General features: G+C 46.8%; 1 protein-coding gene across 3 annotated transcripts in view; it reads left to right on the top strand.

Annotated features, from left to right (window-relative positions):
• Positions 1–7,469: 7,469 nt before the first annotated feature.
• The window catches only part of stpg2 (sperm-tail PG-rich repeat containing 2), a 45,485-nt gene continuing 26,665 nt past the window's right edge, over positions 7,470–26,289 (top strand). For all 3 annotated transcript variants that reach the window (XM_049004040.1, XM_049004049.1, XM_049004055.1), the window contains exons 1-9: positions 7,470–7,689; positions 10,718–10,827; positions 10,969–11,103; positions 11,399–11,575; positions 14,445–14,560; positions 15,056–15,167; positions 18,940–19,047; positions 20,548–20,710; positions 20,974–21,134. In XM_049004040.1, the coding sequence (XP_048859997.1) occupies positions 7,584–7,689; positions 10,718–10,827; positions 10,969–11,103; positions 11,399–11,575; positions 14,445–14,560; positions 15,056–15,167; positions 18,940–19,047; positions 20,548–20,710; positions 20,974–21,134 (1,188 nt within the window). In that variant the 5' untranslated portion in view covers positions 7,470–7,583. The remainder of the gene's footprint in view (positions 7,690–10,717; positions 10,828–10,968; positions 11,104–11,398; positions 11,576–14,444; positions 14,561–15,055; positions 15,168–18,939; positions 19,048–20,547; positions 20,711–20,973; positions 21,135–26,289) is intronic.

Below are 26,289 nucleotides of genomic sequence, written 5' to 3'. Positions count from 1 at the left end.
GTTGATGCAACATTATACCGAAATCTTTGACTTGACAGTGACATAGTTGAAAATCCATGATAATTATATTAGAATTGCTTCTTAGCCAATTCAGTTTGAGTAAAACAATTGTTTATCCCTACACCTACACCATGGATAACCTAGCCGATTGGGGGGGGGGGGGGGGGGGGGCAGAACTTTAAATAGGTCCCTGGAAAACAAACAGACAAATAGATAGACAAACTAATAAATGGTTGCACATTATACTGGCGTTTTTCATTTTCAAATGGAAAGTCAGACTTCCTGAGTTCCTTGACAGACATTCCAGCTGAAATGCCCCTTGTAGGCGGACTTCTGAGTCAGAAAGTTGGAGGAACCTCTGCAACCCAACCTCAGAATTCAAGAAAGCTGCTCTGTGCATCAACATAAAAAGCCACAGTAATTACCTGTTCATACTTCACTTCCGTAACATTTCTCATTAAATCGGTTGTGCACACAGTACTATCCACTCTCTGTTGCAGGGTTACCAACTCTGGTACTCTGGCCACAGTGAGATTTTCAATTTGAGACACGCCGGCACAGACATACACATGCATTTACATGTATGTGACAGTTTTATTACCTTGCAAATAGACTGTAGAATTTGCAAACTACCCCAGCACTTTTGATGAAGATAACTTTAAGTTTATAATGAAATAATATAGATATCAACTGGCTAATACTGAACCTAGCTAGAACTGCTATTGCTAATGGTTAACGTGGCTAGTTGTATTGGAACGTGGTTAACTTGGGTCATTCCAAGCTCTGACCTCCCTGTTCAGCAAACAAATCTCTTCAGATTGAAAGTGGCAACCCTAGCAGAGGACCCAAGGTCCCTTTTTTTTGGGGAGGGCAGAATGTTTTTTTCTGCACCACTACTTGTAGATCAGGAAGGGTTATTAGTGGTAACATGACATATGAAATGGTCTCCACTTGTGACCCTAACCAGGATATCAACAAACAACAAACAAATTTATTTTTGTACAGCACAGTATCACGACATAACATCGTCTCAAAGCACTTTACAGCATCCTCACCCAAAGCCCCCAGTGAGTAAGCCATAGGCGACAGTGGCAAGGAAAAACTCCCTAGAAGGAAGAAACCTTGGGAGGGACCAGACTCAAAGGGGGAGCCCATCCTCCAGGGGCCGGCAGGGAGAGTCAAATAGAGAGTGTCAAGTCACACTGTCCAAATCATAAGATGTGGAAGATGACACAGGCAGAAAGGCGAGCTGGATGCAGGGACGTCATTGGTAGTGGCGACGTCACATGTAGCAGGGTGTGCTGGACATCTTGGTAGATTGGGGTCTCCAGGGAGCACCCCCCAGGAGGAGTAGGGGAAATAAAATGTACAATTAGTTAAAGTAGAGGAGACTATAGGCAGTGCTAACAGTTAGATGAGTGCAATATGAAGTGCAATGTGCAATCTCCGGCAGATATGGCTATGGCAGCATAAGTAGGAGGGAGAGGCAAGTGGGAATGCAGGCATGGGGAGTCCCTGAAATGTCAGCACTCCAATTTCACAAAGGATTGTGAAGCTAGAGTGACAGCACTGACAGTCCAGTTAATCCAAAGCCAATGGCACTGATCCCCACCCAGCTCTACACCTCACACTTTAGGTCTGACTGGGAGTGAGGAGTTAGCTAGAGCTTGAACTAGTGTCCCTATACGCTAAACTAAACAGGTGTGTTTTTAGTCTGGACTTGAATATTGAGAGTGAGCCTGAAACCCGCACATCCGGTGGAAGACCATTCCACAGCTGAGGAGCTCTGTAGGAGAAAGCTCTGCAGCCTGCCGTAGCTCTTTCTACCCTAGGCACTAACAGATATCCCATGGCTTGAGAGCGAAGCAAGCGTGGAGGGTTGTATGTGGTCAGCAGGTCACTAAGGTATTCTGGTGCATGGCCATTCAGTGCTTTATAGGTTAATAGCAGTATTTTATAGTCAATTCGAGACTTAACTGGCAGCTAATGAAGAGAGGATAAGACCGGTGTAATACGATCAAATTTTTTAGTGTTTGTTAGAACTCTGGCTGCAGCATTCTGTACCATCTGAAGTTTATGCAAGGATCCAGACGGGCAACCAGAAAGGAGGGCATTACAGTAATCCAGTCTGGAACTTATGAAGGCATGTATTAATTTTTCTGCATCATGAAGTGAGAGCATCTTACGAAGCTTGGCTATGTTCCGTAGATGATAAAACGCAGTTCTAGTAATACTTCTAATGTGAGCATCAAAGCATAGATCTGAATCAACAAGAACGCCAAGATTTCTAACCACCGTGTTCGGTTGCGTAGGAAGGCTACCAACGTTGAGGTGGTGGAACTTATTTCTTGCAGCCTTGGGACCAATTACCAGAACTTCTGTTTTTTCTGTATTTAACAAAAGGAAATTGTTTGCCATCCAGCACCGGATATCTAATAGACAGTCTTCTAATTGAGATAGCAGTGATGTATCATCAGGGTTAACAGATATGTACAACTGTGTATCATCTGCATAACAATGAAACCCAATACCATGATTTCTAATAATGTTACCAAGAGGTAGCATGTATAGCGTAAACAGTAAACATAAGAAGCTAAAGAAATGGATGGATGGATGGATGGATGGGTGGGTGGATGCATAGATGGATAGTGTAGGTTAGGGCGAGAAACATTTTGTGAGCTTTGGGTCTGCTTGTTAATATTTATAGCTCAAGCAGTCCAGTCCGATTAACAGTTGATGTGTTTATTTATAATGACAAATATGTTTCTTTACATTATTTAAATATATTGATCTCACTTTGTAGCTAAACCTAGTTCATTATTATAAATATTGTAATTGTACATTATTATACCATATTTATTATGATACATAGTAACTGCTCACAAATCAATATTCACCCCTAGTAACCATATTGATGACCCCCCCCCCCCCCCCCCCCCCAAAAGCCCTCTCTTCTGTCTCTATCTTCCCAGTAGCACGTTCATTGATGTGATGAGTCCATGCCTTGTTGCTTGTCATCATTTGTATCTTCAACATTTATGGACATAATGATCTTTTCCATCGCAAGGAACTCATAATACCTCCAAGATATTTTATTCATTGACGCATTCTCCATTCCCACATGTCCTAAGTCACAGGAAGACATGTAGCCCTGTAGTAAAATTTGAACCCCCCCCTGAAATTCATTTTCTCCTGACCAGACAGTAAAATAATGAGTTAGGAATCTCCCTCACAAGGGTCTGGAGCCTATCACAGAAACAACGGGCAGTGAATAACCCAGGACAGGGTGCCAATTCATCACTGGGCATAGAAACCCACTCACACCTATGAAGAGTGTGGTAAATCCAGCTTACCATAGCATGGTTTTGAACTGTGAGTGGGGGGGAAATCGGAGTACCTGGGGGAAACCCCCAATGACACAGGGAGAACATACAAACTCCACAGTCATAGGGTTGGGTGGCAAATTGAACCCCAGTCTGGTATTTACCTTACAACAGGTGTGGCTCATCAGAAGCCAGGTAGGATAGAAAACTTACTGGACAGTAGCTCCCCTGGACTGAAGTTGGAGACCCCTGGCTTAAAGCACTGTTTCCCAACCTGGTCCACGGGAACCCAGACAGAACCCAGAGTGTCTGCGGATCCCTGAAAACTGGACTGGGAAACATTTCCTTAAAGGAAACTGTATTTTTCCACTTATGCAGCTATCAAACATCTTCATAATGTATTTTTTGCCAAACATACATAATCTGTGATATGTGTGTTCGAAAAGTAGAATATTATTAAGTATTTCGAGGTAATATTTCAGATAATACTACGATCAAATTACGGATTGTGTTTGTTGACTTGTTACTGACCACGAAAGTTTTGGACACTAAACAATTCAATCACCCTGATTTTGAACAGAGCATTTAGCATTTAGCACACTTATGCTAAATGTCATCATCCACTGGATCTTTCCAGGATGTCCACTGCATTGTCCCTTGTGTTTCCTGGGATAAGCTCCAGGCTCACTGCCGCCCTCTATTGGAGAAATGCTTATGCAAAACATAATTACTTATCAATAATGAAGAAATAATTTACCCATCTGTTTTCGATGGGCAAATTATTTCTTCATTATTGATAAGTAATTATGTTTTTTTTCCCCATATTGTGTCAGTGTGAGAACCCAGGTTAATAAAAGTGTTAGTTTAAATAAATGGTGATTGTCTCGCCTATCATTGCCATTTCTGTCACTCTATTTAACTTTTCTTCATGCACCTGCAGTGGGATTAGGTAATCCTAAAATGGGATTCAGCAAGACTACAGAAAAGCCAAAAAAAATGATAAATTTTCACAGTATGGAGGTTGAAGAGAAGGTTTGTATTGTTGTGCTGGGGAAAGGGCACGTGGAGAATGGATCTGAGGTTAACCTGAGGGGATTCCACAAGCTGTTGAAACCATACTGGTGCTGAGTTGCCCAAAACCTAGAATATGTTGAAACTGTGAAATACGCACCACCAGGGGGCGACAAAGGCAGTAAAATACAGCTACGCCTGAAAGCATCACGCAGCAGCACGAGATGAAGATACACCCAGCCTTGATGGAAATACAAAAATCCTTCAGGCAAACAGAACAGCAGAGCAAACTGTTGACGTCTGAAAAAGACCGGGACTAAGACGACGTTTGAAGTGGCAAGAATGATTGTTCAGGGTTCTTCAGTGCTGCTCTAACAGAAAATAAAGATTAGGGGCAGTGAAGAACGAAGATTAGAGGATGCGCCATAAGCTGCAGCCCACAGAAAGAGCAAGAAGGGAGCCCAAGCTGCTGTATTTTCAGGTCTGACAAAGGAGGGTCTGTGTAATATACAGGGCAGACTGTCGTCAAGTCATTACCACATCCGCACGGGTGGAAATAGTGAAGAATACCTTATGAACTGGCCTGAGAATGTGTGTGTGTGTGTGTGTGTGTGTGTGTGTGCAGGGGAGGATAGCCATTGAGCGCTTTGTGCACTATGACTCATCTCGTCCACTTTAGTCCTTCTGCCACTTTTCATGTAATTTTCAATGTAGAATAAAATATGGCCAAAGCTGAAAGAGGGAGAGAGAGAGAGAGAGAGAGAGAGAGAGCGAGGGAGGGACTTCACTTATCCTGAGCCAGCGACCGCCCAGAGAAGGACTCCGATTGGAGGGGTGATGGGGTGCAGGGAGAGTGTGCAAAATGGAGGTTACCTGCGTGGCAAATGGTTCCCACTTTGGGGTGCTTCTTCAGAGCATGTTCATACTAACCCCAGGAAACTGCCTCAGAGGGTCCGTGCCACCCCATTTTTCCCGATCCCCCCTGGGGGGGGGGGGCTCTCTGAGACACAGGCTGTGATCAGGCCATCGCTGATATATCCTCACCAGTCAGCACCTTCATCTCCATTCCATTCTCCATCCAAACAAACATTACTTATTGATGGTGAGCATGGGGCAGCACTGTAGACATGTACCGTTAGGGTTGTGGGTTCAACGCCTATATCCCTAAAGGTGTAGAGTTTGCATGTTGGCCCTGTGTTGCGTGGGTTACCTCCCACAGTCGCAAACACAAGTGAGAATATCATAAGCCTGGCCCACCTCCCTTGGTAAAATCACCTGAGCCCAGGCTCATCTAACACCTCAAAGACGGAACAAGGCCTGCTACCGTGTGACTGGGCGTCCTCTGCCCTATGTCCCGTGATTCCTGGGATTGCCTCCAGGACTAAATCTGAAGAAAGAAAACTAAAGACACCCTCACAGGTGGTTAGAACAGCGGAAAATACAGTGTTATACAATTTTGAAAGTCAGTGTGTGGAAAACCCAGAAAGTAAAAACTTCAGACGCAGGTACAAGAGAAAAAGAAACTTCTAGTGTTCCAAAGCCAAACAGTCATCCCCTCTGGACATGGCAACGTGGTACACATCAGAAAATGCTGTATACCCCAGTGAGCAAGAGCTGGAGCACCAGATCACTGTGCCACACAAAAGGAGTAGTTATTACAAACGGCAGAGAAAGTCTTTTGGAGATGCAGGCTTGGCTGAGAGGAAAAACCCCAGGACTTCGATTCTGCTTCTGTCTGACATCTTACAGAGCAAACTGAAATACATAAAACGACATTGCAGGAATGCGGGCAGAAGATGAAAGCTGGTGCGCGCCTAAAACACAAAGCAGGCGGAATTCAGCAGAGATCGGAGGGGGAAATCAGATAACTGTAGCAATCGCTCAGAGCGCAAAGCCGACAGCCAACAAATCGCAGCGAGTGCCCGGAGCTGCAGCAATTCTGGGATGTATAAGCGAGTCTTATCGCTCGTGTGCTTTTTACTCGCCGGGAACAGTAGGCGAGGGGGCGCTGCGTGCTGCTGCAGCTGCCTGAATGCTTTGCCTTGCATGGTAAACACGTGTCTGATATTGACAAATTTTCGAAAATGGGCTGGTGGGTGGCGGGGGAACCACACTGGCAACTGACAAGTGTAATAATTCCGCCGCCATTCAGAAACATCGTAAGATACGCTATAAACATACAAGCTCTGGAATAAGCGGCTCTGAATTTCGAATAAGCGTTCACTGTCTGCCTTTTATACCTGTTTATCCAGATAGTGAAATGCGGGGCATGACTAGGGCCAAACCCAGGGTAATGCACCAGCCCCAATTACAGAGCCGGCGCGCAGGAAGGAAAGTGCGCGCTCACCAATTCACCTGAATCTGGAATAAATGAGGGTCACGGCGCACACATGTTGCATTGCCACTATACAGTCCTGCTGGATGCATGGACGGATGGATCTATTGGGTTTATTAGATACTTTTTGAAGTGCATTTTTCATTATTCATTTTCCCACGCAGAACGGTAATCCTGCAAAACAGTAATTTCCGCCTGCCTAGATGGGGTCAGGAGATCTCATTGGAAAGAAGCTACTGAAATACAGTGAGAACATGCAAGCAGGGGCGGGTGTGTTGTTTCGCGGCTCCCTCCCATAACCTCACTAAGCTGACCCCACGCAAACGTGCGCTTTCAGTGGCGGTAAACACCGGCGCTACATGCAAATCCCACGGAAACACGCCAAAAGCCTAGACGAAGCGCCGAGTGCCGCTGGAAGCACCGTCCACCAGGGGGCAGAGCGCACTCAGAGATGGGCAACAGTCCCAGCGCGCTACAGAAGGACAGCATGTAAAAACTCCGTCTCTGTCAGAATACCCAAAAATCTGAAAACGTCGACAAACACTTTAAAGGTATATATTTAAACTGTGTATCAAAGCTTTCTAAGACGTCTTTCAAATCTATCATGGTGCAGGTGCTGCAGTTAATTAGAAATAATGTGCATATTAGAGATTTTAACAGGAGCCCGAAAATCGGACTGTAAGTTTGGTACGGAAAATCTTTACAGGACTTCCGTACGGGACGCCGGGCTGCGTGTCCAAGCAACGCGACACAACACTGTAGCTGCCACAGAATTAAAGCTGCCAGAAGATTCAGAGGCTGCTTCTGAAATTTAGAAAGACATTTTAGTCTTATTTAATATTGTGAGGTTGGGGGTGCATGACTGGTCTTTGCACATGTTTTCATAAGCAGCCCAGCTATTGTGGGGGCTGAAAATGTATGGGAGAGCGCCCAGATTTACGCACCAGCCCCTGGGATGCACCACATCCAGCGTGGGACCGGGATCGTACGCAGTCAACCCTGTCAAAACGAATAAATCAGGTAGGGGGGGTGGGTTAACCCGGATTGCCCTTCTCCGGATCAGGGTGTCTGGCGTGCTTCCTCTGATCGTCCTACATTTCAATACACAGCGACACTAAATTAGAGCCTGTTAAATTACATATTAATCATGTTAATCACAGAGTAAGTTTTTCAAGTGATTAGGTTTTCACTTCACTTTAGTTTTAAAAATCCTCTGTGGAGTGCCGCATCCACGCGCACAGCGCTGGCAAAGCCGGAGGTTAAATGGAGAAAATAATTCTGTTGCGCGTCTCCGCTCATACAAAGCGCGTGAACGTGGCTGGTTTAATAAGACAAACATGCAGCAATACTTACCCCATTTCTCTAGAGGTTCGTGCCCGGCTACTTTATACAAAAAACATTCTTCTGACACCGGGTTGACTGCGTGTCCCGTATTCTTTTGAATACAATTTGTAAATGTTATATCAAAGCAAATACTCTGAATTATCTCCTGCTTCAGGGCATTTGAGAGAGCTGCTTTTCCGTTGCCAGGAAAGTACCCACACACATACACGCTAAACCAATTCAGGCTAATGGCTGACATGTACGGGGCTCGCGGGGTAGCTCTTTTACCTCCCGTCTTCAGCCCTTTATTCTGTTTCCATGTTTATAGGCGGATTTCCTCTGATTTCTCTCAACTTGAAGACAAGATTTTCAGTGATCGTATGTTTTAACGCCCTATAGTTCTCTTCTCCATCCAGGGCGTTTATCACATCATACCCCATGTTGTCCTGTGGATTAATCACTGTTTTTGATAATTTGAGCCCTACTGTGTGTGTGTGTGTGTGTGTGTGTGTCCGCTCCCGGTGTACATTACATTGTGGGATCCAAATTCAGGTCCTTCCCATGTAGCTTGAACTTTCTACTGCATTCCCAAATCATGCAGCTAGCACTGGCACTGGTAAGTTCCCCATGGTGTGCGAGTGTGTGCCCTGCGAGGGACTGGTGTAGCCCTGCCTTGTGACCCCTACATACTGGGATGGGCTCCAAGATACAGTAGATAAAGTGCTAGAAGATGGATGTATTTGTTAAATGGGGGAATCTCAGAAACTGATGGTTTTTATAAAACAAACAAAAAAAAAAACAGTTGGATATCAACTAAATGGATATTGTGAAACATTAAATGACATATGATTAGATTAGTAAACATATATATGTAAAAATAAGCATTTTAAAAGGGGAAATTACTGGACTATGCATAGATCCTACTGTCTCTAAATGGGTCTTGGGATATCAAATCAAAGCAGCACCTGAGAATCGGGCAGTACATGATGACAGCGGTTGGGGTTTTCAGTTGGCTTTCATGTCTGCAGTGGCAAAGCAGTTTTATTGACCTCACCTCTGGCTTCTGTAGCGTAACTGACATATTCCACAAATCATCCACTCACTGCAGACCAGAATAACTGGCACTGCCCTGACAGTGCCGGGAACCCAGCTTGTCTGGGAAGGCAAAGCTCTAGCCATCAAACTGTTCCATGAAACAAGCGAATGAATAGACATTCACTCAGGAACGTGCTGTAATATCGCACAGGAATCATGGCAGTGTAGACATTTTAGACCAACCCTAAATTACGATACTCTCACAGGCTGAAGATTGTCAGATCTTCATGCTGCGTTTTTTTTTAATGGGGAGACCATACTGGTGAATGCTTCTTATTCCTGCTGGTTGTAATTTTTCCTGTCTGTCCTCTGAAAGGCCCACGGCATTGACCTCTTTTGGTTATGAATTTTGACAAACTGGAATTCTCCTTAAAATTCCAGAACAACAATGCAAACATTCTTAATTAATCCACTGTTATAGTAAATCAAAATCATACAGAATCGTTATTACTGGCTGCCCTTAACAAGTAACAGGTAAGTAAACTGTGTAAGGACAGGCCATACACATACACACACACACACACACACACACACATACACACACACACACACACACACACACACACACACACATACTTATCCTTATGGGGCCCGCTCATTCACTTCTTTGGGAAAAATGCTAACACTAACTATGACAACCTTATTTATCACGTTATGGGGACATTGTGTCCCCATAAGGATAGGTACACCCGCTCGCACACACAATCCTTCTGGTTAACTGAGCTGGTTGACTATGCTGAATGTGTCCATTTTACTTTGATGCGCTCACAAGTCACTGCTTTTAAAATGCTATTTGCAGACGTCTGAAATGTTGTGCTGGCTTCTTAATCTGACACGTAGCTCCGCTAGCAGGAAGACTGGCAGCAGATTGCTCGGTGGTAAAGAAACACGGCTAATGAGTAGGAAATTGCGGGTCGGTGCTCACTGTTGTTGCGCTGTTGTGACTGGCAGTCGGCCTCAATGAAATAAATAAAATACTGTAAAGGGAAGAGCTGTGCAAAAATGCAAGAGAACATCTGACAGTATTAAAGTGGTGATGGATTTGACCAGATTAGTGATATTGGAGCTATTTTAAAGCATGCAACTGTGTCACTGGAAGCTTGGAAGGTGTGACATCTACCATATTATGTGTAGAATTTGCTACCTCAATTATTATAATACTGTTACTGGCCTCTGACATGGAGGAGTGCTTGTGATGAGTGTGTGGAAGGTTGTTTATAGTGAAACAGTATTGTGGTCCTATTACATGTGCTGGGTAGAGACTAAAGTGTCTCAGGATGGGAAATTGTGGGACCTTGAAAGGAAACGTGGAACTTTGCAAAGTCATCGTGCAAGATAGATGTAAATGAATGCAAATGAAGGGGCTCCGTCCTCGCGGCTGGTTTTGGAGACGGTGCACTTATTACACTCATTACCTCGGTAAACTGCGTCTGGCTTGGTGCTTTGGAGTGAACCTACAGACGGAGATCCTGCAAGCAGGCCGTAAACCCAAAGGTAGGAGCACAAGGGGAGTAAGCTGACTCACGCTGTAGGTGACAGGTTGCATCCGTGGGAAAATGGAGAACATCATTTGAGGCCCAGGAATAGCTATGGTTTCCCCCTTGCCTCAGGGCATTTGCTCTGCTTTCAGACAGCTACGCCCCATTTCTGTCACTGACCAGCAGGGAGGCGGTATTCCCCAAGACTGGCGACGGTGAGAGCTGTCCTGGACCTGGCCAGTACGATCCATCCCCTGTGAAGGTACCCCTCTTGCATTTCAAGCCTCCTTTACGTTGACGAGCCCGCGTTGTGTCATGAAATACACCTATCTGTGCAGTCTCATAATATGCGTGTGTGTGCATTGCATGCATCATAAACGCTGATAATGTTCCTTGACTGCAGAAGCACATTCTGGGAGGGAGAAGCCTTCAGAACCGGGCCAAACGCTTCGAAGACCCAGTTTCCGAGGTGCCTGGCCCAGGAACGTACAACGTGGTGCCCGACATCTTGGCTGAGAAGGTTCCTCCGAGGACAGCAGTAAGAATACGGACTCATCCGTGCCTTTCTTGTGACCTCTCTTCTACAACCCTGAAAAATGGAGTCAAGTATGCTTGTAAGATTCATGCAGCAGCGTATCAGCACCCCCTAGAGGCACATCAAAGCATTGGTTGCACTGTGCCTGTCATCTCTGACCCTCCTTCCCACGTGCTTCGTTCGACACGGGGTGCGAAACACATGGAAAGGCGGAAGTGAAAGAGGGATTGATGTGGGAGGTGTAGCTAACTGTGAGAAATCAACCCCCCTCCCCTCGCTGTTGTGTGCACCCTTCCAGGCGAGGGACAGGACTGTTTGCTGCCCCATCCGGTACTTGTGGCACCCCAACATACCCTCCATTCCGTCCCCGGGCCTGGCCTTTGGGTACGAGGAGAATGAAGAGGGCACACTGTGCAAACAGATGGTGCCACCCAGGGACCACACGCTAGGCCCAGCTTTTTACAGCCCACTGCCGGTGAGGGGGCCGACGTCACGCACACGCAGACACATGCTCCGTCCCAGAAAGCCCGCCACGAGAGCAAAATTGAGTTATTTTTAAACCGCTAACACCCTGAAGTGGTGTTCTGGACGTCCCTCAGCAAAGGCGGTCGTGGAAAACTGTAATGATATATTTGTCATGTGACACCCGGGTGTTGTGACACTGTGACATGAGAAGTTTGCTAGTCAGTGACAGGATATTGCCAAACAAAATCATTGTCAGCCTCGGCTACATGTATAGAGAAGCTGAAAAAGTAAAATGTGTCTGGATTTGTCAAAATACAGTATTTATCTGTCATGGTTTTAACTATGAAACAAACCTTGGTGGCCTTGTGAGGAAATGCATTTGCAATTTCTTGGTTAACCATACCCGTGCCAAAGACAACTTTGAGCTGCTTACTGGTTTTGCTTTGTAAAATCGTCTTGCCTCCTTCCCCCTCATCACTGGGAGTGAGTATTGATGTATGTCTTCCTTTGGATGTCTGTGTGTGTGTGTGTGTGTGTGCGTGCTCGTAATTGATCGTTTATGTGTTGGCTGTGAGAAACTCAGTAACTCTGGCGCTAATGCACCATTTTACCTCCCGATTCTTCCAGAATATTCTACCCCATTCCTAATGAGGCCGACGCCTCTAAAAGGCATAAGGCAGCGTGTCCATCCATTGTAGTGTCAGCAGGAAAGGCCCTTAGCAATTCTTCTTCATGCTATATTGCCGTATTCACTTAAAATAATGCAGCAAGTTCCGGTCTTGCTTTCAATTAAACCATATTTCATTGGCTAATGACCAGCCAAGTCAACGGTGTCCTTGTGGTATGTTGGACCAGCACATTTAATATAGATGCAGAAAGCTTTGTGCTTTGGGGTTGAGAGGAGTACACACATTTGTTTCTTTCCCTTAATCTATTGATAGATGTGAATTTCCTCTCAAATTCTCTCAGGTCATGGAGTTAAGCAGCTTTCTAATTGTGCTGTTTTAGGGAGAGCGAGCCTCGATACGCTTCTGCGATGGCAGGCCGGAGTTTTATGGCGTCCGACGTTTAGTCGCAATTAATCTGTAGCGCTCAGACGTCACAGCCGGCTTTAAAAAAAAATAACGAGGCATTGTGGGGTCTCGAGAAGGGTGGGTGTCTTCCTGAAAGTTTCCAGAAATCTATGAGAACAATAGTTCCATAGCAAGTCAGCATCATCCGCGCAGCTTGTACTGGTGAAAACAACAGTTTTCTATGGAGAAATGCAAGAGATACATGCAACAGGACAGAGTAAGAGGAAAGTGCAGCTAGTGACCATCCAAGCCCTACTAATGATTTCTGGGATCATCTAATGAGGGAAACAGAGAAGCGCCTTAACGGAGGTAGATGCTCGGGTCTGGGCTGATGTGAAGCACAGCTTCTCTGTGTTGAAGCGCTGATGGTGCATGGAAAGCCTGCTTCATTCAGGGATATGGCTGCTCCTTTGCAGGAAACAGGGGGAGGGGCTGGGAAGGTGCATAAGTAAACCGACACGACTAATAAGAAAGGCGTTCATGAACGGACCCTGGGGCCACAATGACCCCACGTGCGTAGAAGTCAGACCAGGAGAGACTCCGTAGCACGATAACTTCATTGTATTCTCCAAATACACATGACATTAAGAACAGAAACCGGAACTAGCTGCACACCAAAGGTGCATGTTTATTATAAATGACAATGCAAAAAGCTGTTTAGCAATGCCACGTATCTACAGGAAAACAGATGTCACAGCTAGTGTTATTAAGAAAGTCCATCACCGTGCTCCGGATTGCCGACTCGCAGGCAGTACCTTGTTCATATTGAATTCAGACGTGAGGAGACATGTGAATGACCCCAGTAAGCACAGCAGGCAGAATCCCAGACTGGATGAGTATAAATTTCCACTGAAGGACTGTTGTTAGATTCCCTCACAGGCTGGATAAATTCCGGAAGACCAGAGACAAGCCAGCCTAATACAGTTTGGAAAAGACCATATCAGCTGTCCAGTTAATTAATTCACTTAATGAGAGTACATTACTAAAGCATATGGTTGGGTTACAGATACTTGTTGGTTAAACGGCCTCACAGCCTACAGTCAGCAGCGAATCCTCCTTTAAGGGGGACTCAGGCTTAACAAACCGAAGTGTTCGTGTTCGCCTCACAATGTCAGAAAAATGTCTGATTCTCATAGAGCGTGTGATATTAGAGGGCCGGATTTTCCCAAAAGCCTTTGATACGGTGCCACGCGAGTGCCTCACTGTGGGGCTGTACTCCGTGGGTAATAAACCGGCAATGGGCCAATGGATTTACGGTGCCGACGAGAGATGTGGAGGAAGAATGAAAGGCATGGTGTCAGACACGAACCGGGCGGAAAATGCCCCGGGATCTGGTGTTGGGCCTTCTGTTCCTTCTGATATGTAACTGACTTAGACGAGGATATTAGGAGCAAAGCTAATTATGTTTCTAACAGCATGTTTTGCCCTGAAGTGTGTTAGGGTGTCCTGAGTAATGTGCAGCTCTCACTTTGTCAGCTTCGACTTTCCTGCAGCGAACTTCCCTACTGCTGGTGGGCATCCCGTCTTTCTACTCTGCTATGGGTTGATTGCACGTTTCAAATATGGCTGCCTGTACTTTGATTGGCTTTTACTGGGAGTGTAATGGAGTGTCTTAATGTCGCGTGATTAGTTGCTGCTGTCTTTCCAGTATGACTAAAGAGCTTTCCTCTGATTGCTCGTTAAGGGCCCCAGGACGGTATTAGCATCATTCCTGTTGTTATTTGGGTTAAATGAAGATATATGGCTTTTAATGTAAACCAACAGTACAATGCAGGAATTACAGAGACTCTAACAAATGTCCATTAGACAGAGAACTCGTCATTCCAGAAGTACAAGGGGGTGCACTTTGGGAAGATGACCGGGAAGCGGACTGAGGTGAAGGTGATGAGTGGACCAGGACCTGCTGAGTACTACCAGGACACGTGAGTGGGTGGGAGTGCGGGTGGGACAATCCATCCTACAGAAAGCACTTTACAAAACACATGATGTTGTGCGATGGTCTTAAGTGATTCTCTTTCACGGCAAGGTTGTCCTCTGCACTGTGTCCTCTCTTCTGTATTCAAGGATGCAGGATTCAAGGATTTTTATTGTCACATGTAGCAAATACAGTGAAGTTCTTACATGCCTGTTAACCTACAGTATGGGCCTGCAAGGGATGTATGTGCAACTTGGGTACAGAGGGAGGATGAAGTAGCTAGTGACTGCAGCAGTAGTGCATTATGGGTGATTCTCATCCGATTATAGGACAGTTGGCCAGAAGAGCTAAATTGTACCTCGCAGTGCATCACTAAGTGCCTGGTTTACATGTGGAGTCATTTACAGGATGTCATACCGCTCTCCATAATAGAGGACATGACAAACCCAGCCGTGAGCCAACAGAGCTTGCAATCTCTGAGTCTTAGTGTCCTCCCTTACAGGAACCGTACGACAATCTACGAGAACGTCAACTTGAAGAAAGAGTGCAGGGGCAAGGCTGAGCTGTTCCTGCCGCGTTACCATGAGATCGTGTGCCTGCAGGAGGAGAAGAAGGTACGTTCCTTCAGTTCCTCAAGCAGATGCAGCCTAGGATTGAAATATGCAGGTACGTGCCCATTAAATGCAAGAATAATGCATGTCTGCCTATTTATAAATGCAATAAAAGAATCACATGACAGGGAGATGGAAGGATAAAATAAGGACTTTATTTGGGTATCAAAAAAAGGGGAGGCTAATTTAACAGGAAATGATGGGGAGGGTTATATTGGGGTGTAGGTTAGGGTTTTTGTGCTCTGGCTGTGAGGGTAGACATGACAGGAATAAGGTGCAGGGGATGTGAAGGAAAAGTTTTGTTTCGTCACCCTGGAATGTCCTGGGATATCTGCCCACCCCCAGCACACACATACATGTATATCCATGGTGATATAAATTGGGCCCAGCAAATCACACAGGCACTGTTGAATTGTGAAGGGATCCTTCTTTAGGTTTTTAAAGATCTTTTCCCATAAATATGGCCAGCTGCTCTTTCTAGTCTGAGACCCTCCCCCTCATGTATAACTGGCTTGGGGGGGGGGCGGGGGGAGTCTGAGCCTAACATGAAACACGTGAAGCAAAAGGTGCCTGCTTGAGTCAGTTAAGAGCAGTGCGGAGTCTTAGAATCCACGCAGAATGGGTGTCAGGAGCATCACCACGGCGTGATGAACCTGCAGCACAGCTTCCCTCAGTCATCGCTCTGCAAGTCTGTCATCCTCTTGTCCCTTTAATAATTCAGTTCAGTTCAGTGTATTTTTATATAACGCCTTTCACAACAGAGTCACCTCAAGGCGCTTCTCGTGGATTTGCATTAAATATCATTGATAAGAACTATAAGGATGATTCCTCACTCTGTTCATCTCCCCCTCATTCCAGGAAATGGACCTTTGGCTAGATCCAAACCTGTAAACCGAGGCCCTTGTGAAATCTAACCGAAAGCCTTTTACCTTCTTGATACCTCATGCGAATGAGAGCTCGTTTGATTACTCCGGTATTTAACTTTGCCAAAGCGGCTGGAATATGTAACATTGCGCTAATCACCATAGAAACCAGAGGAAAGAAACAATGTAAGATTATTTAGCTGTTAAACAGCAGGGCTGGGTTTCCATGACATTCTGTTCAGGTGCATAATTACCATTCTGATGGTCTGTCTCTCAGGCACAGATAGACTGGTGTCCCAAATGAACAAATCTGTGTCCACTTTCCCAGAGACCCATCCATGGAGGATCCACCATTAGTAAAACTGATAGTCTTTTCTCCTTCTGTGGTTTGGCATCATCCGGCTTGTGCCGAGACGACCTCAGCTAGACATATAAAGGACCGAACAAAACAGCAGCCAGATTATTGTCAGATGGTTTGAAAGTTGTGCAACGTTTGATACAGGCGCAGTGTGCTTCCTGACCTCCTACCGTCTTCAGTAGCTGTTTATGTCAGGGCAGTGACCCTGGGGGGTCACAGGGACAGGGTGTGGGACAGGTCATGCCTCCCCCGTGGATGTCAGCCAATGCCGCCGCTCCGATTTACCAAAACTGCAGGCATGGGACAGGATGGACATGGGCAAGAGAAGCAGACTTCATAGCGTGAGGGGTTTGTCCTGGGGGCTTATACAGCTGCCCGGAATGATGGGAAAAAAATAAATAAACACCAGTAGGGGGAGCTAGAGTGCAGCCATCAGACAAAGCCAAGATCCTTATTTACTATCTAATTCTTCACCATTAAATGATCTTTTTGCGCAAGTATTGATTTAATCATTTACCTTGACGAGAACGTGGAGGCAGCTACAGAGAAGCAGCTCCTGCCTGCATTTTGGTCTCTCTCTGGCACCTTCTTTGATTACGGGAGTTGGCAGAGGCGTGAGGGGGGCTTTTCACATGAGGGGGTGGGAGGGGGCGACTTATCTGGTGGTTAAGGCTGCCTTCAGCCTTTAGGGTCCTGCAGTGTTTGGGTGGTTGGGGTGGGGGGGGCGTTGGCACAGCCAGGTTGGTTTTTTTCTGGGAGGTTAACCTCCGTCCACCGGGTGGAGCCTGTCTCAGGTACCGCCTGCCGCGGGACGCTTGCCTGGGTCCCTCGTCCGCTGGGTGCGTGTCCGTCAAGCCCCCAGCATCAGTCATCATTAGCAGGAGGCTGACTGCCCTGCCCAGAACAGATGGGTCGTTAGTGGGTCCATCGCTCTCTCGGCATTGCGCCCCTCTTGACTTCGGGGAGAATCTTCCCAGCTCGGCCCTGAAGCAGCAGCGGCCGGCCGTCTATCACAACACGCGCCGCCCGGCCGCAAACCCCGGCTGTGTTTCTTTCCTGTTTTCCCTCTCGGTAGTTATCTCAGAGTTTTTTCACGAGGTGTTCAGAGATAAAACAGGAAACTGATGAATATGGCTTGCGATTAGGTCCAGGTGTGTGTGTCTCCCTGGCGGAGAGTCTGAAGCGGGTGACGGGTGGTGCTCTACTCACAAGGCATGCTAAGATAAGGCTCCTCCATCTTTAACGCAGCAAGGAAGGTGGTGTGGTATCTCGTTGTCATCGGCATGCTTGTTTAACCTAAATCTCTGTGCAAAGCAGAAATGGCGGAAATTTCTAGAAGCAAGGGGTCTCTTTAATACCTATTGGTGCCTCCAGTCTCTGTCCCCCATGGACCTTAGTACCACACTCTGATATACAGCTTGTTCTTTCCTGGTACCTCCTGGCAATGATACGCATTTTGGTTAAAGATGTTGGGCTTTAGTTTACTGGAGTCTGGTTTGCGGCTCTTCTCTAGCAACCTTGAATAAAGGACTTTCATCCATATTGATCCGGTGAAATATCCAGGTGTGTTAATGGTTGAATTATAAATATTGTCTACTCTGCCCAGCTTAAACTGAATGAAAATGTTTCTCGATGTCTGTGGGAGTATGTTTCGGGGGTGTGTTAATCAAACCAGCACATTATCATCATGGTCAGACTGCAGAATCTGCTCCTTTTAATAATCTTGGCATTTCTTAATAGAAATCCCTGCATTTATCAAACTGTCAAGGAAGTTTTCGGGTCAAGGGTTCGGTCTTGGGATTTTTAACCAGAAGGTCAGATTACTGGTTCCATGGTACATTTTTGCTGGATGAGATATAATGTTCCGGAAAGTTTTTTTCTTTGTTTTTACCTCATGGGCTTGACGAGGTGTCCCTAGAGGATACCTTTCTAAATATTGGTTCCTGGAACTGGAATCCCGTCTCACTATACGAAGCTCAACCAGAGAGGTAGTCAGAATGCTATATTATAGCTGCAAACTGAAGATGGTGCTCTGTGGACCCGCTTCTGTGAACGCTCCTTGGCGTGTGTTTGTTTGTTCTTCGAGCAGATGCAGTGCTCGTTTGTGTGCCAGACATGTGTGTGTGTGTGTGTATGTGAGTGTGTGTGTGTCTGTGTTCCCACGTGTGTGTCTTTTCTCTTGGCGAGACCGTTTGTCTGAACGATTGTCCCTCTACCGACAGCCTGACTCCATCACTCACGTGGACTGTAATGGTTCATACATCACGGAGCAGACTGCCGGGGGAGGGGTGGGTCAAAGGGCACATGACACCGCTAGACGACCCTATCATTACCGCAGCCTGTTGTCTGTCCAGCGCAGGGTTTGGCTCTGCCACGCCTGCTCCTCTGCCTGTCCTCCTCCTCCCCGTCTCGGCACGTTAGATCGATGTCCCTCATTTGCTCAGATCCCCATCTCCCTGCTCCTTGCTCCTGGCAGGTCGTTCTAGCTCCCCTCCCCCCCCCACCGTCCACCTTGACTGGCCCCGCCTTTTTCCCCTGGTCTTGTCCTCTGCAGGGTGTCCCTGGTCCAGGACAATACAACATCAGAGGCATGTTTGAGAAGCCCTCGTACAATTACACCACCATTCCACCAGTCAGACCACCCCTCCTGTCCCACATGCAGGTAAAGCTAAACCCCCCCCCCCGTATGTCGTTTGAGAGCCTTGGGGTTCAGAAGCTCCGTGTGATTGGACGTGGCACGGTCAGGTGATGTGGCTGGTGGGAGTGGATGTAGACAGTGGTTCCTGGAAGAAGAGATGGCCACGGTTGCTGAAGAGCCTGTTGCTGGTGCCTGCAAGATGGTCAGTTAATCTGGGAGCATCGTTACCGGAAGGACATGATGGCGTTAATGGTCAGAATGGACCTTTTATTGCCACTGTAGCCCACTTTGTGTGGGTTCCCAGTAGCCGTAATACATCAAGGGCTTGTCTGAGAAGCCTGGCAGCCCCCCCTAACTGCTCTCGCAGACCCCACCACTTACACTTGAATGTATTTTTGTTGGGTGGGAAGCTAAGGGTGGGGGGTCATTGGTGGTAATGGTGACTGTCAAGCTGGCGCCCCCTAGTGATTCAGACCGACGGTGCAGGGATGGGTCGACCCAGATTCGTCAGCTGCCAGCTGTCCACCACGCGCTGATTCAGGGCCCCCCCCCCCACGCTCATGTGCACATGTGGTCGCATGTGTGTCGTGCGGAATATGAGCCCAGGCTCCATCCTGAGCCTGATTACATGCCGGAAGCCCAGAGCCTCCTACCCCATGCCCAGAGGCTGTACGTAGCGCTGTTTGTATACTCAGCAGGCCCTCAACGTATGTTCGTCTCCATCTTGTTATGTCTAAGGTCACCTGGAGACAGTTAACTAATGGTGGGAAGAGGGTGGAGCAGAAAGAATTTATGTGTCCCTGGAGTCATGTGACATTCACAATGTCCTGTATGTGGATTATGTTTGTGTTACATTGTGGGGACCAAATGTCCCCCATAATGTAATAAAAATCTGTTATTTTGATGCCATGGGGACCATTTTTCAGGTCCCCACAAAGATCTGAGAATACTATGAAAAAAATTAAAAATGCCATAAGTCTTATATTTTGTTTGGTTACTTTTGGTTAAGGTTAGGGCTGGGAGGGGGGGGTTAAGGTCGTCATGTTGGGATTAGAGTTTTCCCCATAGCAATAAACGGAGAGTCCCCACAAAGGTATAGTTAGAAACTTGTGTGTGTACATATATATCCATTCATATATTTTAGCATTAAATTATTTGATTTTTCTGTCGGGTTGGTGCCTGTCCTGGGTTATTTTCTGCCTTGTGCCTGTAGCTTATGGGACAGACACCGGACCCCCGCAACCCTGAAGAGGACAAGTGGGTACAGAAAATGGATGGATGGATTTTAGCTTCTACAATTTAGCTTCCCACTTAGCTTTAACTAGTTGAAGCTGATTTTGTTAAAGATTACTTGTACTGTTTTTCTGCACTAGGAAGTCTTTCAGCATTCCAGTCATTTCTCAGTGTATGTAGCAGTATATATATGTCATGAACCCGTCTGCTCCTAGTCGTCTGTTTGAAAACTCTGAGGTCTGTGCCTCTGTTTGCTTCCACGTTCCTGGCTAACACTCTGCGCCATATCAGTGTTCCACTTCAGCAAAGGAAATGGCGCCCCCTGTGGGTACCTACGATGAGCCGCACTGTATCCCGGACCCCCCGAAGAAAGACTTGGCAGTGACGTGCAGCCCATTCGCAGGCCGTTGGACGGCGGTGCGTTTTCTCCCTGAGGATAGGAAATGCACTCCAGGTCTGACTCTGACTGCGTGGCCCGTTTATGTACTAATACCTCGTATGTGTGAGTGTCACAGGGTCTGTGGGCCGCCGGTGGTTCCTCACTGACAGAAGTAATGAAACTCATTTCCTTTAACAACGACTTCTCTCTGTCTCCCCCTATAGGCAATTCTGCTTCTCTATAGCAGTCTGTTATGAAAGCAATTAAGCTTAATCTCCCTCACATCTCTCTCTCTCATTCTCTCGCTCCCTCTCTCCCCATTTCCACTTCCCCCTCAGGCCGCAGGTCGTACAGCCGGTTTTGGAATGGCTTGGCTGAGGGCAGCCAGAAGAAAGCCCACCTGGAGAGCATCCAGCAGGGAGAGTTTGACTCCATGACTCATAGCCCTGTCTTCAGCAAGAAGGGGGAGGGGCTCATATCCGGCCCCACCCACTACAAGGTGAGTTCCGCCCCCAGAATCACACGCAAACACACACACAATACACAGTTCTCCGGCAACAGCCGCCACCCTCCACCTACTCAAGGCAGGTGGAGAGGGGGACGGACGTCTGAAGAATAGTGGTGTGGGCTGTCTGCCTGATTGATTGACGATACACGATGTGAAGTACGGCAGCGCATTTGGAGCGAGGGCCTCGGTGGAGAACGTGCTCCCACAACGCAGCTGCTAGACCCGTCCGCCCCTGATCGTCTCTGCCAGGGCCCGTGGGCCTCCTCACTCCCGGCCCATCAGGACCGTAATTGAGCTCCTCACAGCTGTAGATGGACGCGTACAGACAGAAGCCTATCCTCTCCAGGCTGTGCTTCGCGCTCTTACAGTAACCACTGCCTCTGCTGCCTGCTCAGTCTGGGCTGGTTTTTTCAGGAGACATATTGGTAACACTTTATTTAAGGCCATGTTTTTAGTCATTTATAACCTCGGTCATTAAGCATTATAAACATGACTGTAAATATTTATAAAAAAGCATTATAGCCATGTTTATAATGCATTATGAATGCATAATAATGCGCTATAGATACCTATATAATGCAGTACAAAGCATCTTTAATTCTTAAATCGACCATTATAATACATGATAAAGGTATCTATAGTTCATTACAGATGAGAGCTTCGTAAAGCATTCATAATGCATTATAAACATGCCTATAATGTGTTATGCCTTTGTATAAATATTTATAGCCATTTTTATAATGTTCTATGAATGCATTATTACTTGTTATGAATGTGTTTATAAATTGCTAAAACCATGGCCTTAAGTAAAGGGTCACTGACATTTTTTAAAACCGAGATGTTCATTTGGCCCGGATCATAGGTGGAGAATGTTCTGCAGAAGATGGCACCCAATATGCCAGGTTACCCATCCTTGAACGCAAGCTCATGGCAGCGTGCTAGAGTGGAATCGGTGAAGTCTGGGTGTTTGTTCGCATGCAGTATCTGAGAGGCGTTGTTGAGGTGCGTGGGGCTGTGTGCCTGATTGGACAAAGTGGCCAGAGCGGAAGGGTGTAGCAGCGGCTGACAGCCGGTGTGTTAGGAGAGAGCTCATACGTCTGCGGCACTAAATAACAACCTTGTTACCATGGTGAGACAGTCAATTTCGCATTTCCATGGAGCACCTCACTGAGGGACACAAAGGTGTGTGTGTGTGTTTTGTGTATCATAGAGTCTTTTGGCGCATTTCCGTTCATCCCTGCATGCATTTCTGTCTCATCGGAGGCATGCAGGTGAGCTCATGGCTGCCTGTGTTCTCTCTGTGTTTCTGCCCAGTCAGCATGTGTCTGTTCTGTTTCTGCGTAGCAGGGTAAGGTTACCCTGTTTACTTCTTCGTGAATTTCACAGCCGGTTACGTCATTAACATTCTGCTCTGTGTCTGGGACTGTTTTGTCAGGTGTGTTTGAAGCTTTGGGCTATGCAAGCAGTTCAACTACCAATCAGGGGTTACCAGGCTGTGGGAATCCTCCCTCCCAGTTCCTGCACTGGGATTGGTGATGAGTGAGGTCAAATGTGGACAAACGCGCAGCCTTATCGTGCCCCGGATGATGGGAAAGCAGTGGGTGAGAGACTCCAGCAGAGGCACATGTGTGAGCCAAAGTAGTACGGGTACATTAGTACCAGACGTGTCTTCATCCCACCGGATCCTCATTCCCTAAAAATAGCACAGCCATCCTGCAGCCCCGTGTACCTGGTACAGCGAGACAGCAGCAGGCAGGTAGCTGAGATGTACGTCCATGTTCCCATATTGATGCATTTTTGATCATCGTGAAATCAGCCACCTAATTAATTTCACTCTCGCTAAGTCACTATCATTATTAAGTGCCTACAGCTGTCAGTTATATATATATAACCTTCTTTCGCGTGGAGAGGGTCTGCTTCCTCGACATCGGAGTAGGGCTGTGCGATATGACGATATCATGCAAGTGTCTGGCAGGGACAAACTGGTGATTATCGTCTTTGTCAGGCAAGTAGGGTTAGGATACATGCAAAGAAAGGCAACAAAGATGCTGTGTTTTCAGTGTACGTGAATGTCGGTTATAATGGTGGTATGTGGCCAGGGCTTATGGTATGTTTTTGTGAATCACTGCTTTAGACTGTTTCAGACAATCCACAGCATGTATTTAAATCATAATTAAACCTGACTCAACAATCGATCGGTTTTCACAGAGACTAAAAAATGATAATCAGCACCCCCCCCCCGTCTCCCCCCGCTTGGCCATTTTTAACGTGGGCTGTTAACAGATGATGCGCATATCGTTTTTTTTCATGCTTTCTTGTTTTTTTTGAAAATTAATAATTCTGCTTGCTGCTCTGTGTGTGTGTGTGGGGGGGGAAGGAGGTTGGACAACTAGATATTATCATTTATTCCAGTATTTTTTAAGTATTGTATGCATTGTACATTGCTTTTTTATTTATTTGGTTTTCTCAGTTTATACTTTGGTGTGGAAAGTACCTGTTTCCCAGTTCCTTCCTGAGGGTGGAGGGGGTCTGTTACCCAGTTCCTTCCTCAGGGCGGAAGTGGTCTGATTCCCTCTTCCTTCTTTTGGGTGGTGGGGGTCTGTTACCCAGTTCCTTCTTGAGGGTGGAGTGGGTCTGTTACCCAGTTCCTTCCTGAGGGTGGAGGGGGTCTGTTACCCAGTTCCTTCCTGAGGGTGGAGGGGGTCTGTTTCCCAGTTCCTTCCTGAAGGTGGAGTGGTCTGATTCCCTCTTCCTTCTTTTGGGTGGTGGGGGTCTGTTACCCAGTTCCTTCTTGAGGGTGGAGTGGGTCTGTTACCCAGTTCCTTCCTCAGGGCGGAGGGGGTCTGTTACCCAGTTCCTTCCTGAGGGTGGAGGGGGTCTGTTTCCCTCTTCATTCTTTTGGGTGGTGGGAGTCTGTTACCCAGTTCCTTCCTGAGGGTGGAGGGGGTCTGTTTCCCAGTTCCTTCCTGAGGGTGGAGGGGGTCTGTTTCCCAGTTCCTTCTTGAGGGTGGAGTGGGTCTGTTACCCAGTTTCTTCATGAGGGCGGAGTGGGTCTGTTTCCCAGTTCCTTCCTGAAGGTGGAGTGGTCTGATTCCCTCTTCCTTCTTTTGGGTGGTGTGGATCTGTTACCCAGTTCCTTCCTCAGGGCGGAGGGGGTCTGTTTCCCAGTTCCTTCCTGAGGGTGGAGGTGGTCTGATTCCCTCTTCCTTCTTTTAGGTGGTGGGGTCTGTTACCCAGTTCTTTCTTTTGGGTGGAGGGGGCCTGTTCCCAGTTCCTTCCTGAGGGTGGAGGTGGTCTGATTCCCTCTTCCTTCTTTTGAGTGGTGGGGGTCTGTTACGCAGTTCCTTACTGAGGGTGGAGGTGGTCTGATTCACTCTTCCTTCTTTTGTGTGGAGGTAGACTGTTTCCCAATTCCTTCCTCAGGGTGGAGGTGGTCTGATTCCCTCTTCCTTCTTTTGGATGGTGGGGGTCTGTTTCCCATTTCCTTCCTCAGGGTGGAGGTGGTCTGTTTCCCAGTTCCTTCTTTTGGGTGGAGGTGACCTGTTTCCCTCTTCCTTCTTTTGGCTGGAGGTGGTCTGTTTCCCTCTTCCTTCCTCAGGGCGGAGGTAGTCTGTTTCCCTCTTCCCTCTTTTGGCTAGCGGTGGTCTGTTTCCCTTTTCCTTCCTCAGAGCAGAGGTAGTCTGTTTCCCTCTTCCTTCTTTTGGCTGGCGGTGGTCTGTTTCCCTCTTCCTTCCTCAGAGCGGAGGTAGTCTGTTTCCCTCTTCTTTTGGCTAGCGGTGGTCTGTTCCCCTCTTCCTTCTTTTGGCTGGCGGTGGTCTCTCTTGATGAGTGGGTATGTGTTTGTTTAACTCAGAGGCTTCTTTAAATAAACAGGGCTGTAACCATCCAATTAGAAAAAGTTGCAGTTTTAGATAAAGATTATTCTCCAAGGATCAGATCCAATCAGTTACGTGTTTTATTACTATAGATATAGACTATACACAAGATTCATCATGTGTATTATGGTTTGTGTGTGAGCATATGTGCCCTGCAATGGATTTCCAACCCATAGAGGGTGTCGCCCAGCCTTGTGCTCCGTGCTGCCTGCAGTAGGCCTGACCCTGAGCAGGATAAACAGTTAGAAGATGGATGAACTCATCATGTGACGTTATATCATGTACCGTTTGAGTAATTAAATATCTGTGACAGCAGTAGGCAAACAACCTTGTTCAAGGGTACGAAATTCTTGGGGTCCATATCCCAGCTACTTACTCCCCACTATTATCACAGCTTGAAGTGACAGGCAGTCGAAAAGGAAAAAAAAAAAATAAAATCCAAGTTATTCTGCAAGGCGGAATGCCCAATCATTGGACGTCCCTAATGAGCTGATTACCCCTGGCGACATGTTTTTTTCTGATCATAAACAGGACCAAACCATGTTAAATAATTCAGCCGGCGTGTCTCCCAGAGCAGATCCCCTCGGCTTCATGCGTGTCTCTGCCACCGCTCCACAGTTGGGTGCACTTTTAGTATTGTATTTCCTTGTGTTTTTCTACCTAGCTGGCAGTCAGCTCTTCCCCTGGGGGCTGGGATTTTTTTTTTACTTTGTGGGTACAAGGACAGAGAGCACAGTAAACAGGACTGCGGAATGCAAATTGCCCTGAACAGATACGGCAAATAGCAGCATATTTCACCATTAGCCGAACAACAGAAATTGGGGAAGCTATAGGCTAACTGTGCTAGCTAAGCCAATCACGCGTGTATGATTGATTTCTGGATGTGGAGGAGGGGCTTACATATACCCGGGCACCTGTGCCGTCAGGGAATGATTAAAATCTACCCTGGTCTGACAAACTGAGCAGCCTCGACACACTGCGATTAGAGGATATACCCGATCTACTTTTCACAGGTTCTTTTGCTACGACGTCTCACCTCACTAGATTTATATAAGCAATTCTGGATCTTGGAGGTGGATTTTCCTGTCAGCAGGCAGTAGTGCCAGTTTATCAATCATTCGCAGGCACACTTTCGCAGAGAGGTTAATAGCGCGGAGTCAATGAGGGAATATCACTGGCCTGGCTTGAATACGGGAGAGCGTCTCTGTGGTCTCTGCAGCTGTGGGATCCAGTTTGAGCCTCACCGTTTACCTCAGATAAATGTTCTTGCC

Source organism: Brienomyrus brachyistius, chromosome 2 (genome assembly GCF_023856365.1).
Source record: "Brienomyrus brachyistius isolate T26 chromosome 2, BBRACH_0.4, whole genome shotgun sequence".
Classification (NCBI taxonomy): domain Eukaryota; kingdom Metazoa; phylum Chordata; class Actinopteri; order Osteoglossiformes; family Mormyridae; genus Brienomyrus; species Brienomyrus brachyistius.
The sequence above is the reverse complement of the archived record's forward strand: the minus strand, read 5'-3'. Positions and strand labels throughout refer to the sequence as shown.